General features: G+C 28.9%; 1 protein-coding gene across 2 annotated transcripts in view; it reads left to right on the plus strand.

Annotated features, from left to right (window-relative positions):
- The window catches only part of LOC142331191 (protein 5NUC-like), a 121,287-nt gene that overhangs the window by 84,836 nt on the left and 20,578 nt on the right, over positions 1-15,873 (plus strand). For both annotated transcript variants that reach the window (XM_075376923.1, XM_075376924.1), the window contains exons 4-5: positions 3,711-3,912; positions 8,646-8,843. In XM_075376923.1, coding sequence (XP_075233038.1) covers positions 3,711-3,912; positions 8,646-8,843 — 400 coding nt within the window. The remainder of the gene's footprint in view (positions 1-3,710; positions 3,913-8,645; positions 8,844-15,873) is intronic.

The raw sequence follows: 15,873 nt of genomic DNA on the forward strand, positions 1-15,873 counted from the left end.
CGTTTAACAATCGTCCTTTGTAATACTGCTCGCTGATACACCTAAACAGATGTTGTTCCGTAACCAGACCCGGGTTAGAAATACATGGGAAACTGAAAGGGCTCAGTCGATCGTTCTCACGTTCAACTGGGGTCTAATCCTGCAGGTCAAGAGGATAGGAGTATGAACACTCCAGAGAAGACGAGTTGAAGTCAGTCTGCGAGAAGAGTCCACGAGAGAGTGCTACGGTAGAATCTAAGCAATGAGTTATGATGGGAGTGTGAATTAGTCTAATCGGGACGATGTAATGCTAGTTTTGCCAGAGAGTTCTAAGCGAGAAGTGATTATGTGAGTTTGAGGCGACAATATCCTACGAAGAGTTATTATGCGAGTTAGTGAAGGAGCGAATTTCTAGTGCGTACACATTTGACGCGATTAAAGTGACGTCACATGTAATTCCAGGTGGACAGTACATGAAAACAAAGAATGGTTCGGTGAGTTACTGTTAGACTATAAGTGAAAGAGATAATGTACTAAATTTCATTCATAAATTGTTAGGGCAGTTTTATTTGTGAACAGCGAAGGTATTTGCAGTGAAATAAATTTATACTTGTCTTATCTATTGTATTGTTGTTAATAGAAGATTAGTGGTTAAAAGTGTTAAGATTAGCGATCAGTCTTTTGAGAATGGGGAATTCTAGTTTTCAATATTTAACTACCTGTGAATAATTCCTGACGATTACTTTAAATTCTGTTTTGTATATAATTGCTGTTTCTTATTATTATTATTGAAATTTATTATTATTATTGAATTGTCTTGTTTTACTTATGTTTTTAAATCTAATAAATTATAATTATATAAATATTTTAAATTATAAATCTCTCAATATCCTGAACGAGCCGTGAACACGCAAACGTGTGTAGGTTTTATTGAGGGTGTTTGCAGGAAACCTTTATTCACATGTTTTTTTATAATGCAATTTACTTGTGGTTCCTTAACCGGATCCAGTTTTAAATAAAAAATTTGTAAGAAAAAAATAAAAAATAAATAAATAAATAAATTAAGCTTTAAAATACTGTGTAAAGTGTTAATACGTACATTACTTAAACTATTTATTATTGACCCCTTCATAAATCTGGTTATGAAATTATCACAACAGTTCTGTAATTCATTTTACATATATTTTTGGGAATAAAATCAAAGAACTACATTGTTTAAGAACGACGAAAATTGGGTTTCATTATGTATGAGACGAATAATTTACATAACATTATTATTATACTAAATCTTCCTTAAATTCCACAAATTTTTAAAACTTTTAATAATAATTCAAAAAGAATGTATGTATATTTTTTTATATTAACACTGATTATTTAAAAATAATTATTTAGATTTTGTAACTAATAAAAATAATATATAAATGTATGTAAAATCGTTTTTAGTCTTATAAAATAGATTAAAAAAATAGTGATAATAAAGTAAAATAAATGCAAAAGTAATTTTTTAATTAATTATTTATTTTATTATTATTTATTGACAAAAACTAATTAAATTTAATTTTCTCTTTAAATTTTATTAAAAAATACTAAATAATAAACTCAGATATAATTCCAATTATACACATACACATACAGTAACTTACTACCACATACCACCATAAAAACCAGATGATTAAATTCTTTAATAATACTTTTACACAGCTAATATATATATATATATATATATATATATATATATATATATTGCATTTTAATAACCCAAAATAAAAATATACGAGTATATCTAATTATCTATAATAATATTAACAGAAATTAGATTATTAATTATTACATTTTTACTTCATTGTACGAAATACAAGGAAATATTGTGATCGCGAAAAATTTCGGTTTTCAGATTTAAACGGAAATATCCATTTTCACCTTCCCTAAATCCATTTTGACTAGTTTCGGCGTGCGTCTGTACGTACGTATACATGTGCGTGTGTATCTCGCATAACTCAAAAACGATTAGCCCTAGGATATTGCAATTTTGTATTTAGGTCTGTTGTAAAATTTAGATGTGCACCACCACCTCCCCTTTTGATTGCACTGAACCTAAAGTGCCCAAAAAAATCAAAATCCAAAAACATTTGAATTTTAGACATTTTGTTAACTGCAGTAATAAGACCTCATTTAGAGCTTTTCAACGATATATCATAAGGGGTATTTATTTTCATTGGTTACAGAGTAATAGCAAAACAATATTTAATAATGAAATATTTGGGTCTCAGAAGGGGAAGGCGGCACATCGGTTCGAATCAGAAATCATGCCCTTTTTTTTAAATTTAAATATATTGATTTATTAGTAATTATTAACCCGTAATTGTAAAAACAATTACAATAAATAATTATTCAGTACCAATAATAAAATTAAAAAAATCAGAAGTTATTAGTGAAATAAAATTTTATGTACTTTTAAAAATATGTATCTGTAATTTAATAGGCATTATTACATATGTATATATGTAATAGATTTGGTGAAACGTCTTATTATTTAATATTAATTGAAAATTATAATTTAGAATCGTATTATTTTTGGATTTTCTAGTTTAATTTCTGTTAAATTTTATTTAATTATTCTGGAATTTCTGTTTAATTTTTTCTACATTAAAGTTAACTACAGAGTGACTGAAATTATATACACTGAGGTATGCATACTCAATCTTTAACAAAGTGAAAAATATTCTTATCTTTTATTTAATTACTCCTGTGATGTTGTCGGACAACATTCTCCCTAAGTAGGAGTTGATCATCATTTCGTTTATTTTTATTTTTTTGTTGCCAATAATTTAATCGCTCTTTGGTTTGATATAATTCTTCTGATCTTAATTTGTGTACACGTTCTCTAGTTTTCAAATTTTCTCTGTCTCTTTATATTCATCAACCTATCTTAATCTTTTTATTTTTCTTTGTTTGCAAAATTTTGTTCCTGTTTATTTTATTTTTTTGGTTTGCAATATTTTTTCCTATTTATTCTTTCTTTGGTTTTAACATTTCTTTCTTTTTATGTTTATCATTTTCTCTTAATTTTTTTTATTCTTCCCTTGTTCTTAAAATTTTCTTCCTCTTCATATTCATCTTCGTGTCGTTTTTTTTTTGTTGATATATTTCATGTTATCTTTTTTTTCAGTATGATTATTTCTTTTTCAATGTTGATTATTCGCCAAATAATCTAATAATAAAAACTGAGTATTTTACACCGAAAGGTCGAAATTAACATTTGTAACCAGTATACAGGAGTTCAGTATACGACACACCAGAAATCCGGAACTTTTGTTAATCAGCAACTCAGGATGATGATACCAATAATACTGACCTAGTAATAGAGTAATAAAGAAACTTTTAATCTATCATAATATTTCATGTAAGATTGTTGGATTAATAATTGTATAAACATTTGATGCTAATAAAAACTAATATTTCAGCAATTGTGTAACTGTCCACTATATTAAAGAATGGAGGATCGTACCTCACTTTCAAATGAAATAAGTTTAAATGAAGTGCAACAAAAAATGTGTATATGCAATTAAGATCAAAATATAGGCGTACAAGGAAGTCATGTTGCGTCCACATCAGTTTTTTTTTGTATCAGAATTGTATGAAAATTTATCGACTTCGAATGTTATTAAAACTTATTATTATAATTATTATTATAAAAAACTTAATATTATTTGGTTCTTCTTTTTTTTTAGTTAATTTCAAATCCTGGAGAAGTTGTATTTCTACCAGAAATTGAAAGTATCCAAAAAGAATTGGATTCATTAAAGAAGAATGGTGTTAACATTTTCATAGCTGTGGGGCACTCAGGAATTCAAAAAGATATGGAAATCGCACGTAAAGTTCGTGGTATTGATTTAGTTGTGGGTGGACATAGTAACACATTTTTGTACAATGGTATGTGCATAGCTAATCTACATTACATGTTCCATACTTAATTTTAGTTAGTTTATTAAGTAAAATTAGAAATTTTATATTTCCAATCAGATTTATCAAAAAGAGAAAACAAAACTGACATTTAAGAAGAGTTATTTAACATGATCATTAAGTTTTATTTATAAGGATTTATAACTTCTAGAAGTGGGATTTATCGTTCATCCGATTTAATGCTATTATTTACATGTGATAATTTAAGTACCTTACTTACTCCCGTTTTGTTTCACTACGATAATTCTGATTAGGATTATTTTCTTTTTCTTTGAATGCTTTGATAGATTTTCCTTATATACTTACACTATTTATAAAATATATATATAGGAAACGTATAGGGACAAGGGAAGCAATTTTAGGCCTCAAATTAATAGTAGAAGGAAGATTAAAGAAAAACAAACCAACGTACTTGGCATTTATAGACCTAGAAAAGGCATTCGATAACGTAGACTGGAATAAAATGTTCAGCATTTAAAAAAAATTAGGGTTGAAATACAGAGATAGAAGAACAATTGCTAACATTTACAGGAACCAAGCAGCAACAGTAATAATTGAAGAACATAAGAAAGAAGCCGTAATAAAAAAGGGAGTCCAATAAGGATGTTCCCTATCCCGTTAGTTTTTAATCTTTGCATAGAACTAGCAGTTAATGATGTTAAAAACAATTTAGATCCGGAGTAACAGTACAAGGTGAAAAGACAAACATGCAATGATTTGCTGATGATATAGTAATTCTAGCTGAACGTAAAAAATATTTAGAAGAAACAATGAACGGCATGGATGAAATCCTACGCAAGAACTACCGCATGAAAATAAACAAGAACAAAACGAAAGTAATGAAATATAGAAGAATTAATGTAGATGAACCACTGAATATAAAAATAAGAAGAGAAAATATTACAGAGGTAGAAGAATTTGGTTATTAGGAAAGTAGAATTACTAAAGATAGACGAAGCAGGAGCGATATAAAATGCCGAATAGCACAGGCAAGTCGAGCCTTCAGTCAGAAATATAAATTGTTTACATCAAAAATTAACTTAAGTGCCAGGAAAAGATTGTTGGAAGTGTATGTTTGGAGCGTCGCTTTATATGGAAGTGAAACTTGGACGATTGGAGTACCTTTGAGAAGAAAAGATTAGAAGCTTTTGAAATGTGGTGCTATAGGAGAATGTTAAAAATCAGATGGGTGGAAAAAGTGACAAATGAAGAGGTGTTGCGGCAAATAGATGAAGAAAGAAGCATTTGGAAAAATATAGCTAAAATAAGAGACAGACTTAAAAGCCACATATTAAGGCAGTCTGGAATAGTCGCTTTAATTTTGGAAGGATAGGTAGAAGGAAAAAATTGTGTATGCAGGCCACGTTTGGAATATGTAGGACAAATTGTTTAGTATGTAGGATGTAGGAGGTATACCGAAATTAAACAACTAACACTAGATAAGAAGTTTTGGAGAGCTGCATCAAACCAGGCAAATGACTGAAGACAAAAAAAATAATATTCAATAGTTTGAGATTGTAACAGTAAAAAATCGGATTAATGAAATGATTTTGAGAAAAATAATTTTCATTTTATAATTGTGAGTTATAAATTTCTTAATATTCACTAAAAAACACTTATTTTTTTAAAGGTGATCTCATCTGACGAATTAGCGATCAAAAGAAAAAGGGTCCATGAATATAATATGACAATTAAGGTGAATTAAAGATACAAGATCATGGAGAACCGAACAATCTTGGGCGATGCCGCTGATATATTGGCCGGACGTGCATCCCTGGACTTCTATTTTGGAAGAAGTAGGAGTTGCACAGGAGAGTTACTAAATTGAATGCGGATGCATTAACTTACCTGCTTGTCTGCAGGTAACAGGTAATACGGGACCAGTAGACGAGAGCAGATGAACCCACACTCTGATCCCAGATTTCTAGAGATGGCTGGACCACAAGCTTGGAGTCCCATTGAAGACGAGTTGATCCAGTTCCACACCGGTCCCGCATATTTCAAAACACATCTGTGCACGGAGACATTGTGCGTGCGAATATGATCATTCCGGGGAGCACACCGCACGATATTCCTACGCGATTAGTTCTTGCACCATGCAAAAACCGATTAAGATTCTGCAAGAATCAACTAAATACCAACACAAAAATCACTTAAAAAAGTATTATTTTGGTTATTTCGTTTTAGTTTTAATTTTGTTGGATTTATTTATGGTTTTATTTTACGTTTTTCTGGGTTTTGAGTTTATTTTATTATATGAGGGCTATTTTTCATTCCAACATCTGATGGGCTATAAAATGAGACACATTGCCATAACAAAATGATTTTATTACTAACAGTTACAGTACTAACAGTACTTAACTTATTTTTCTACATAATTTCCAAAACGATTGAGGCAATTCTTGTATCATTACAACAGCTTTCCGATGCCCTCTTCAAAGAAGTTTGCCGCCAGTGAGGTAAGGTACGTTTCGACAGCCTCCTGAAGTTCTTCGTTGGTGACAAAATGTTGTCCGCCCAACTATGCCTTCAATTCTCGAAAGAGATGATAATCGCTAGGTATTAGATTTGGACTATACTGTGGATGGTCGAAATCTTCCCACTTGAATTGTCTGAAAACCTCTTGCGTCACGTTGGCACAGTGCGGTTGTGCGTTGTCCTGGATCAAAACCACATTGGACGAAAGCATGCCTCTTCATTTGTCCTGGATCGCTATGCGTAGGCGATGTAAAGATTCACAATAAACTTCTTTTGTTATTGTTATTCTTTGTTCCATAAAGTCCATCAAGATACCTTTATGGCCCCAAAAATTTGTAGCCATTGTTTTCCTGTTTCTTAGTGGCTGTTTGAACATTTCAGCCTTGTTTGGAGAAGTGTGTATTCACTTCTTAGACTGTTCTTTGGTTTCTGATTGTCATGGATTGAAGTCTCATCGGCAGTAACAATAGACTTTAAAAACTCTTCCCCCTCATTATCGTAACGCGTGAGAAACATTAACGCCGACGCCATTCACTGCGTTTTGTGATCGTCACTCAACATTTTTAGAACCCAATGTCCTCACAGTTTCCGGTATCTTAGCTCTTTAGTCACAATTTGCTTGAAATTTCTGCAGAAAGTTCACTTATCGTAAACCTCCATTTGTCATGGACAAAATCATCATCAAAACGCTCAACTAGGCGTACAGTAGCGACAGACTTACATTCTTATCCACCTTCCTCATGGACGTCCGTTCTCTCTTCTTTAAATTTCCTATACCATTCTCTTACATTACCTTCACTCATAAAGTTTTCACCATATACTAGGCTCATTCTGCTATGGATTTCAGCAGCGCTACATCCTTATGCTTGCAGTAAACATATCGCACTTGGCGGGAGCATCGATTGTAGTGGACATGTTCAATTGGCTGTAGCTGGGTCAGACTGATGCAATAGAGCCGCCTAAGGGTGATTGGGTGGGGGGGGGGGGCACAATCGCACGACGCACAGACCTGGGTCCCTCAGAGGTTGAAAAACAAACGGCCCTCGTAATTGCTGGTTGGTTGTAATTCTATTTATTCTTAATTGGGTTGTATGCGTAGAATTTTTTAGAAAATTTGTTATGAAATACCAACACAGTTATTTACTTCATATTTTGAATTATATTTTGTTTTTCAAAACCAAAATACGTAACAAAAGAAGCTTACGAATAAACAAAAGTATAATTAATCTAAAAAAAAAAAAAAAATAACTAAAACGATAAATAAATATCGCAAGTATTTTATAAAAATAAAAAACAAAAATAAAGGTTAAGATAGTTAAAAAAAAAAAAAACTTTGGTCTTTCAACCTTATAGACCCCAAGGTAGAGGTAAAAAAAAACGATATATATTTATAATTTAACATAATAATAAGTCATAAATTAACAATGCAGTAATTTTTGTCAATTAGATACGTAATTAATTTTTTAGAAACAAGAGATTTAATAGAAATATATATTAATAGGAATTATTTAATTATTTTATTAATAATAATGAAGAGACTATTAGCGATAGTTGGCTAATACCTAATAGCATATTAGCCTCTTCTAATAGGATATTACAATTTTAAAATAATTAAAAATCTTTTTGGTAAAGTTTTCATCAATTATATTAACAATTAATGATTATCCCTTTCCTAAAATTTTATTAATGGGAAAGGGATATCAGGTTCATTCTACATCAAATATTTTTGACAAAATTTTTATTTTATCGAACTCTATGTAAGGGCCATCTATTACGACATGATAAGCAATGTGAGTTTTGGGTTTCAATGATTTATGTCTTTGATTGAGATTGCCTAAAACAGTAATACTTATCTTTATTTTTTACTGTTCTTCTAGAAACACTATTTAGAAATACTCGTTTTGCTGTGTTTCATAATTATTCTTCATTTGTTATTTAATCTTTTTTATTATATTTTTTAAATAAATAGTTCTTAATTATAATTAAATCGTAATATTTCCTTAGTATCTATTATCGATGATGGTTTTAACAGTTAAAATAACCATCTGGTTTAGATTTTACGTAAAATTTATTATAAAATCTTTTTTTGTGTATTTTTATTTAATTTATTTTATCGTATAATAATTTAAGATTAACTGACTATAAACTTAAAAAGTTTATAAATTTTAATATAAATGAAACTTTTAGTAGGAATATTGGAATATTGTTGTTCTTTATTTTATTAGGTGAACAGCCCTCAACAGAAGAAATAAAAGGCCCTTATCCAACAATTATAACTCAAGAAGGCGGAAAGAAAATTCCAGTAGTACAAGCTTATGCTTATACAAAATATCTTGGTGTACTTGATATTGATTTTAAAGATGATGGTACAATGATAAATTCTAAGGGAAATAGTGTACTTTTAAACAGTAGTATACCTGAAGGTAAGTATAAACTAACTTTTAATCACGTTTAATATATAGAATTAGATGTTAATGCTTAAATATCTTTCCTAGCTAAATAAATATTTGTCGGTTCGGGTATATGATGTAATCAAATTTTTATTTTTTCGAATGTTAACAGATTTGTAAAACTGTAAAATGCTTTATTTTATTTATTCGAAAAAATTGTGTTTGATCTCCGTGAATTAAGAATGTGTAATCAAATTTATCCTACCTATGTTCTTCTCAGGTAGAAAAAAACAAAATGCTCGTTGGTATTAAACATACATTTTAGAGGGTTTTAAGAAGTTCTTGTTTAATACATACTACTACTAAATATAAATATTTATATAACCGGCCGGGTTAGTCCAATGGTTAAACTCGTCATCGCAAAATCAGCTATTTTTGAAGTTCAGAGTTTTGAGGTTCTGGTCCTTGTAAAAGCAGTTGCTTTTATATGGATTTTAATACTAGACTGAGGATACCGTTGTTGTTTGGTGGTTGGGTTTCAATTAACGACATTGAGAAGGCAATGGAAAACCACCCATAAAAACCCGCCAGGAAATTTCCAAGCAAATGAAATCGCCAATGTTCGAACACTACTGAATGGCTACATTTATTTTACATTATAAACATTTAACATACCACTGTAATAATAATGGAAGTTTTACTGCATTTAAAAAGTTTGAAGATTTTTTTTCTCACAAATGTTTCTTGAAAACAGGAGAACTATACTTTGTGAACATGAGATTAATACTAAAAAAAAAAAAGAATTAAATTGATGAAAAAAATTAAATCCTTTTTACTTCTTTGTACGAAGCAAATGAAGTATTATGATCGAGAAAAATTTCGGTTTTAAGATTTCAACGGAAATATCCATTTTGACTAGTTTCAGCGTCGTCTGTATGTATGTGTATGTATGTATGTATCTCGCATAACTCACAAACTATTAGTCCTAGGATGTTGAAATTATTTATTTAGGACTGTTGTAACATCCACATGTTACCTCCCTTTTTCATTGCAATCGACTGAACCGAAAGTGTCAAAAAAACCGAAAATCTAAAACAATTTGGATTTTGGACTTTTTTTTAACTGTAATAATAAGCCCTCGTTGAGAGAATTTCAACGATATATGTATCATGTGTTCTTATCTTCATTGGTTCCAGAGTTATAGCCAAATAAAAGCTTCAATAATGAAATATTTGGATCTTAGAAGGGGAAGGTATAACGGTTCGAATCGGACTTCATGCCCTTTTTTTAACTTTTTTTTTAAATTTAAATTTAAATATATTGATTTATTAATAATTGTTAACTTCTGATCGTATAAAAATTTTTACGATAAATAATAATTCAATAATAACAATAAAATATATATATATATATATATATATATATGAAAAAATATCAGAAGTTATTAATGAAATACAATTTTATGTATTTTCAATTAAAAAAAATGTGTATATGTAATATAATAAGCGTACAAGGAAGTCATGTGATGTACACATCAGATTTTTTTTAAATTTTACTGTCAGATTTCATAGAATTGAAGCAATAAAAGTTATGATTTATTAATGTATGAATTTCAACTGCTTCTACATTATTAGTCAAACTGTCCAAAGTACATAACTTTTTTCCATAAGCTTTCTTTTCCCTGTTTAGCCTCCGGAAAGTACATAACTGATTCATCCTAATGATTCCTACCTCCTCTTTCTGAATTTAAAGTAAGATCAAAACGATCAGAGCTACAGCTGTAATGATAAAGTAATATCTGCATTGAGGAAATTGTTTTGTGAACGAAATAATGATTTTTCTTTCAATAAAGAATTTCTAAAACTAGGGCTGCATTGGCGCATATGTAATGAAATCAAATAATTAAGTATTATTAAAAATAAAGTATATATATTACGGTATATATGTTATGGTAACTAGAATTCTATACAGAAGAATTGAGAGGAGAGTGGAGGAAGTGTTAGTAGAAGACCAATTTGGTTTCAGGAAAAGTATAGGGACAAGGGAAGCAATTTTAGGCCTCACATTAATAGTAGAAGGAAGATTAAAGGAAAACAAACCAACATACTTGGCGTTTATAGACCTAGAAAAGGCATTCGATAACGTAGACTGGAATAAAATGTTCAGCATTTAAAAAAATTAGGGTTCAAATACAGAGATAGAAGAACAATTGCTAACATGTACAGGAACCAAACAGCAACAATAATAATTGAAGAACATAAGAAAGAATCCGTAATAAGAAAGGGAGTCCGACAAGGATGTTCCCTATCTCCGTTACTTTTTAATCTTTACATGGAACTAGCAGTTAATGATGTTAAAGTACAATTTAGATTCGGAGTAACAATACAAGGTGAAATATATAGACGCTACGATTTGCTGATGATATAGTAATTCTAGACGAGAGTAAAAAGGATTTAGAAGAAACAATGAACGGCATAGATGAAGTCCTACGCAAAAACTATCGCATGAAAATAAAAAAGAACAAAACAAAAGTAATGAAATGTAGTAAAAAATAACAAAGATGGACCACTGAATGTGAAAATAGGAGGAGAAAAGATTACGGCGGTAGAAGAATTTTGTTATTTGGCAAGTAGAATTACTAAAGATGGACGAAGCAGGAGCGATATAAAATGCCGAATAGCACAAGCTAAACAAGCCTTCACTAAGAAATATAATTTATTTACATCAAAAATTAATTTAAATGTCAGGAAAAGATTTTTGAAAGTGTATGTTTGGAGCGTCGCTTTATATGGAAATGAAACTTGGCCAATCGGAGTATCTGAGAAGAAAAGATTATAAGCTTTTGAAATGTGGTGCTATAGGAGAATGTTAAAAATCAGATGGGTGGATAAAGTGACAAATGAAGAGGTATTGTGGCAAATAGATGAAGAAAGAAGCATTTGGAAAAATATAGTTAAAAGAAGAGACAGACTTATAGGCCACATACTAAGGCATCCTGGAATAGTCGCTTTAATACTGGAAGGACAGGTAGAAGGGAAAAATTGTGTAGGAAGGCCACGTTTGGAATATGTAAAACAAATTGTTAGGGATGTAGGATGTAGAGGGTAGACTGAAATGAAAAGACTAGCACTAGAGAGGAAATCTTGGAGAGCTGCATCAAACCAGTCAAATGACTGAAGACAAAAAAAAAAAAAATAAAGTATATATGTTACGGTACATTTGATTAATGTGGTGATTATGCATAACTACCGATAAATTTGATTAATCACATCCAATGTTGGAGAATTTAATAAATATACAACAATTTATTAATTATACCAGTCATTTTTCATATTTTCCATATTAAATAGTAAAATAACAAATCGACTATAAGCAGTAATTACTGAATTTATTATTTAATTAATGAAAAAACATTAGTATTAATTAGCCGAGGTTAGTGAGTGAAGCGAGCGTAGGTTATGTTTGGTTAACTTAAACGGATGTAAAACACCAAGGGCAGGTAGACGCGCCACCTTGTTGCGGATATAAAGCCGTGGATCAGTCGGAGATTTGGTGAGCTGAACTACTGGCACACATAATTCCTGATCGACCATGGGGTTATCCGCGCCTACCTGTGTGGTAGGAGGAGGGCGGATGACCCCTACTGCTTTTTGTAGCTATATTTGAAAGAACTGTTTTCTCTAATTTTATGATTAGAACAGTTTACAGTTGATTTCCGTTGCTGAATTATGTATCATTTTATCTGTTTACTAATCACCTGTTTGTGAATTTTTTTTGTCTCAGAATAAAATTTACAATCTGTTACAGTATTAAAGAAACCATAAGTAAATATGAACACATATAAAGAGACGTTCATCACTAAAACACTGAGAGAACAAAAACAAATAGTTAATCAGCATTTTTCCACATATGTTTGACATAATCCAAAAGAAATATTACTTTTGTAGTAGATTTTTAAAAAATCCTAGATTTAAAATAAAATAGAATCCAATTTAATAAATATGTATTATATATTTCAATAATATCAGGAAATTTAATATTAATGGAGAAAATGTATACGCTTTAAAGGATACCCATATTTTTATGTGCATATATTTTATCAGCATCGCTGGAATATTACGGAAATGAAATCTATAAATGTTATATTTATTTTCACTCATGTATGTCAGATAAAATTGATAGTAGGGCCAATAAGTGTATATATATTTCAAGGCTTTGAGTTCATACAATTAAGTTAATATTTTTTTGTAAAAAAAAAAATTGGAAAATAATATTTACCATCCCTAATTTAATTTCTTAACAACAAAATTATATTAAAAAAAAAAAATTCTAGTGAGAATTCTTATAATCGATAAAAATTGTGTAATTTTTTTGAAATTTTAATGATAGACAAGCAAAATAATACAACTTCAGCCCAATCACAAATTTGATTGACGGGTTGTATGACGTGTTTTAAAAAGCATGAGTTTATTGTATTTATTTACCTTATTGACAAAATAAATCTTTGGTGTTTTTTTTCTTATTATATTACACACAATTACCACACTCAAATATTCATTCATATTTTTTAATAAATTATTTAATAAAAACGAAAAATATATTTATATATTAAATTTATTTATTTAACAGTCATTCAATTGGAATTTAACATTATATTCTCTTTCCCCTCTCTACTTCCCTCTGCTCACTACTACTACAACCTACACACTAAGTTACCTTTTTTTTTTATATATATTCCACACTTTGTTCTCTTTTCCAAATTTAACCTTTTAGGTACCCGTCAATTAACAAATTAATTAAATCTATATATCCCACTGAATGACCCACGAATTTATAAACAATTCTACAACAAGCTTATTGGTTTATTACTACTTAAAAAAAAAATAATCTTCTTAATTGATTGATTACCATAACATAATCTCGATGTCAATTCAAATACAGATGTTAAATTGCTGAGAAACATATTTACTACTTAGGAGCAAAGCTGATAAAATATTGAGATAAGTATATTTACCCTAACAGTTAAATATTAAACAACTAGTAAGTCCACTGTATTCATATTTACTATTAATACTAAATGATAAGAAAAAAATTGTGATTATTATACATAAGAAGGGCCAATGAAATTAGGAATAACTACAGTATTTTAAAATACATTCTTCAGTTATTGGAAAAACATTATAGCCACAAAAAGAAAAATATAAAATACATTCTCAGGCCATATTACAATATCAGTGACCGAAAACTAATTTTATCATTTTTCTTTTTACATTTATATTTTATTCAGTGTACAAAAGAAGGAAGTTTTCTTCATATGAATTTGAAAAAAAAACTGAATGCAAAACTATGGAAATACAATAAATCTGAAAAGTAGATAATAACAAAACTGAGGCAATTTTTTAGTCTATCTAGAGGTAAAACCTTTCTTAAAACTAAGAACCATGTATGTGTCTCAACAAATCAAAATGATATGAGCCTAATGGTTATGCATTTCAAGTGTCAATAAACTAATTAAGTTCTACTCTTCGCGGGCTTCTCTACTCAAATAAATTTAAATTATTATTATTTTTTATTAAATTTAAAACTTTACAACAAATTATATTTTTACTAAATTAAAAATTCAATAAATACACAATGTAAAAATCTACATGAAAATTAATCCGCACCAATTGGGTTATAATGAAACATTTCCATTGTAAATATGATCCTCCGATAATAAAAAAAAATTATAATTTGACTTAGTAATAAAAAATAATAAAATATCCAGTAGTTTAAGTTGCCTCTGGCTGTACTGATACAGCTTAAGATATCTTCTTTCGCTGTTTTCCTTTTGCAATTTTAAAACTTTCATGAAAAAAATGGTTTAAAATTCTGTTTATTATTTGTTTTATAGTAAAAAAAAAAATAGATTATTTTAATTAGGAAACTGATTAATCAGTATAAAGTCTGATAGATTTTTTTAATATAAAATGAATTTACATGAAATTAAGATATATATATATATATATATATATAATTATGCTTAATTTAAATGTAATAGATTGTATTATGTCGCACAAAATTATTAAAATTCATGCAAATTTATTTCAATATATTTATTTCTTTCTGACAAAAACAAAATTAAATTCTATATTTCAATGTTACATTTATAGATAAAGAATAAGTACATGGATCAGTTGAACATACACCATACGAATCGCATTTTGAATTCATAAAAAGGTTAGCTGCGTTTTTACAAGACCGGAATATAAATTTTTTTCATAACAAAAAGCTGATGTAAAGCATTATAAATAAATAGAAACTTTTTTAAATAATTCTAAATAATTTTTTTTTTTTACTTTATTATTGTTTTTATATAGTAATAATAATTTTAATTTATCCTCTTATGCCCTTTAAATCATCCTTTCTAAATATTATAACCTCCATGAAAAAACTATATAAATTTGGAATCGGAACGACGTATGCATGAAATGTGAAACAATTTTCAATTTAATGCTGTATACATTGGTGTAATCTTTAATATAGTATATGATATTAAAGTTGGTAATAGAAACAGCTCCGTCTTTCAAACCTAAGTGATACTAGAAGGTAGAACAAAATACACATCTATATATTTAAAATATTACTAATTTATGATGTGTTTGTAATTTTTATCCGCCATATTAAATAAATCCATGTTTATTTTTTTTAATTAGAAAGATGGGTATGTGATACATGATTTTAATGTAAAATTTATGAGAAAAACAATGGAGAAAACCGTCTGTAGATAAATGGCTTCTTTTTTGAGTTATAAGCAATCAATTTTTTAAAAACTAACAAAGCGTGGTAATAAAAAAGCGAAGTAAAACGCTCCCTAGTAACGTTTTTATTTCGTGTTACCTTCAGATTTACATCCATTAATCGACTTTAAATAGTTATTGTTAGAATTATTCGGCTAAACACTAACAATAACAGCTTTCACAATAATAAGTAACAGTGATCATAATAAATAATAACAATTGGTACATTACTACAAATTATATGGCTAAGTATATATTAATAATAATAATATTCATTTTTGTTA

Source organism: Lycorma delicatula, chromosome 10 (assembly GCF_047948215.1).
Source record: "Lycorma delicatula isolate Av1 chromosome 10, ASM4794821v1, whole genome shotgun sequence".
Taxonomy (NCBI): domain Eukaryota; kingdom Metazoa; phylum Arthropoda; class Insecta; order Hemiptera; family Fulgoridae; genus Lycorma; species Lycorma delicatula.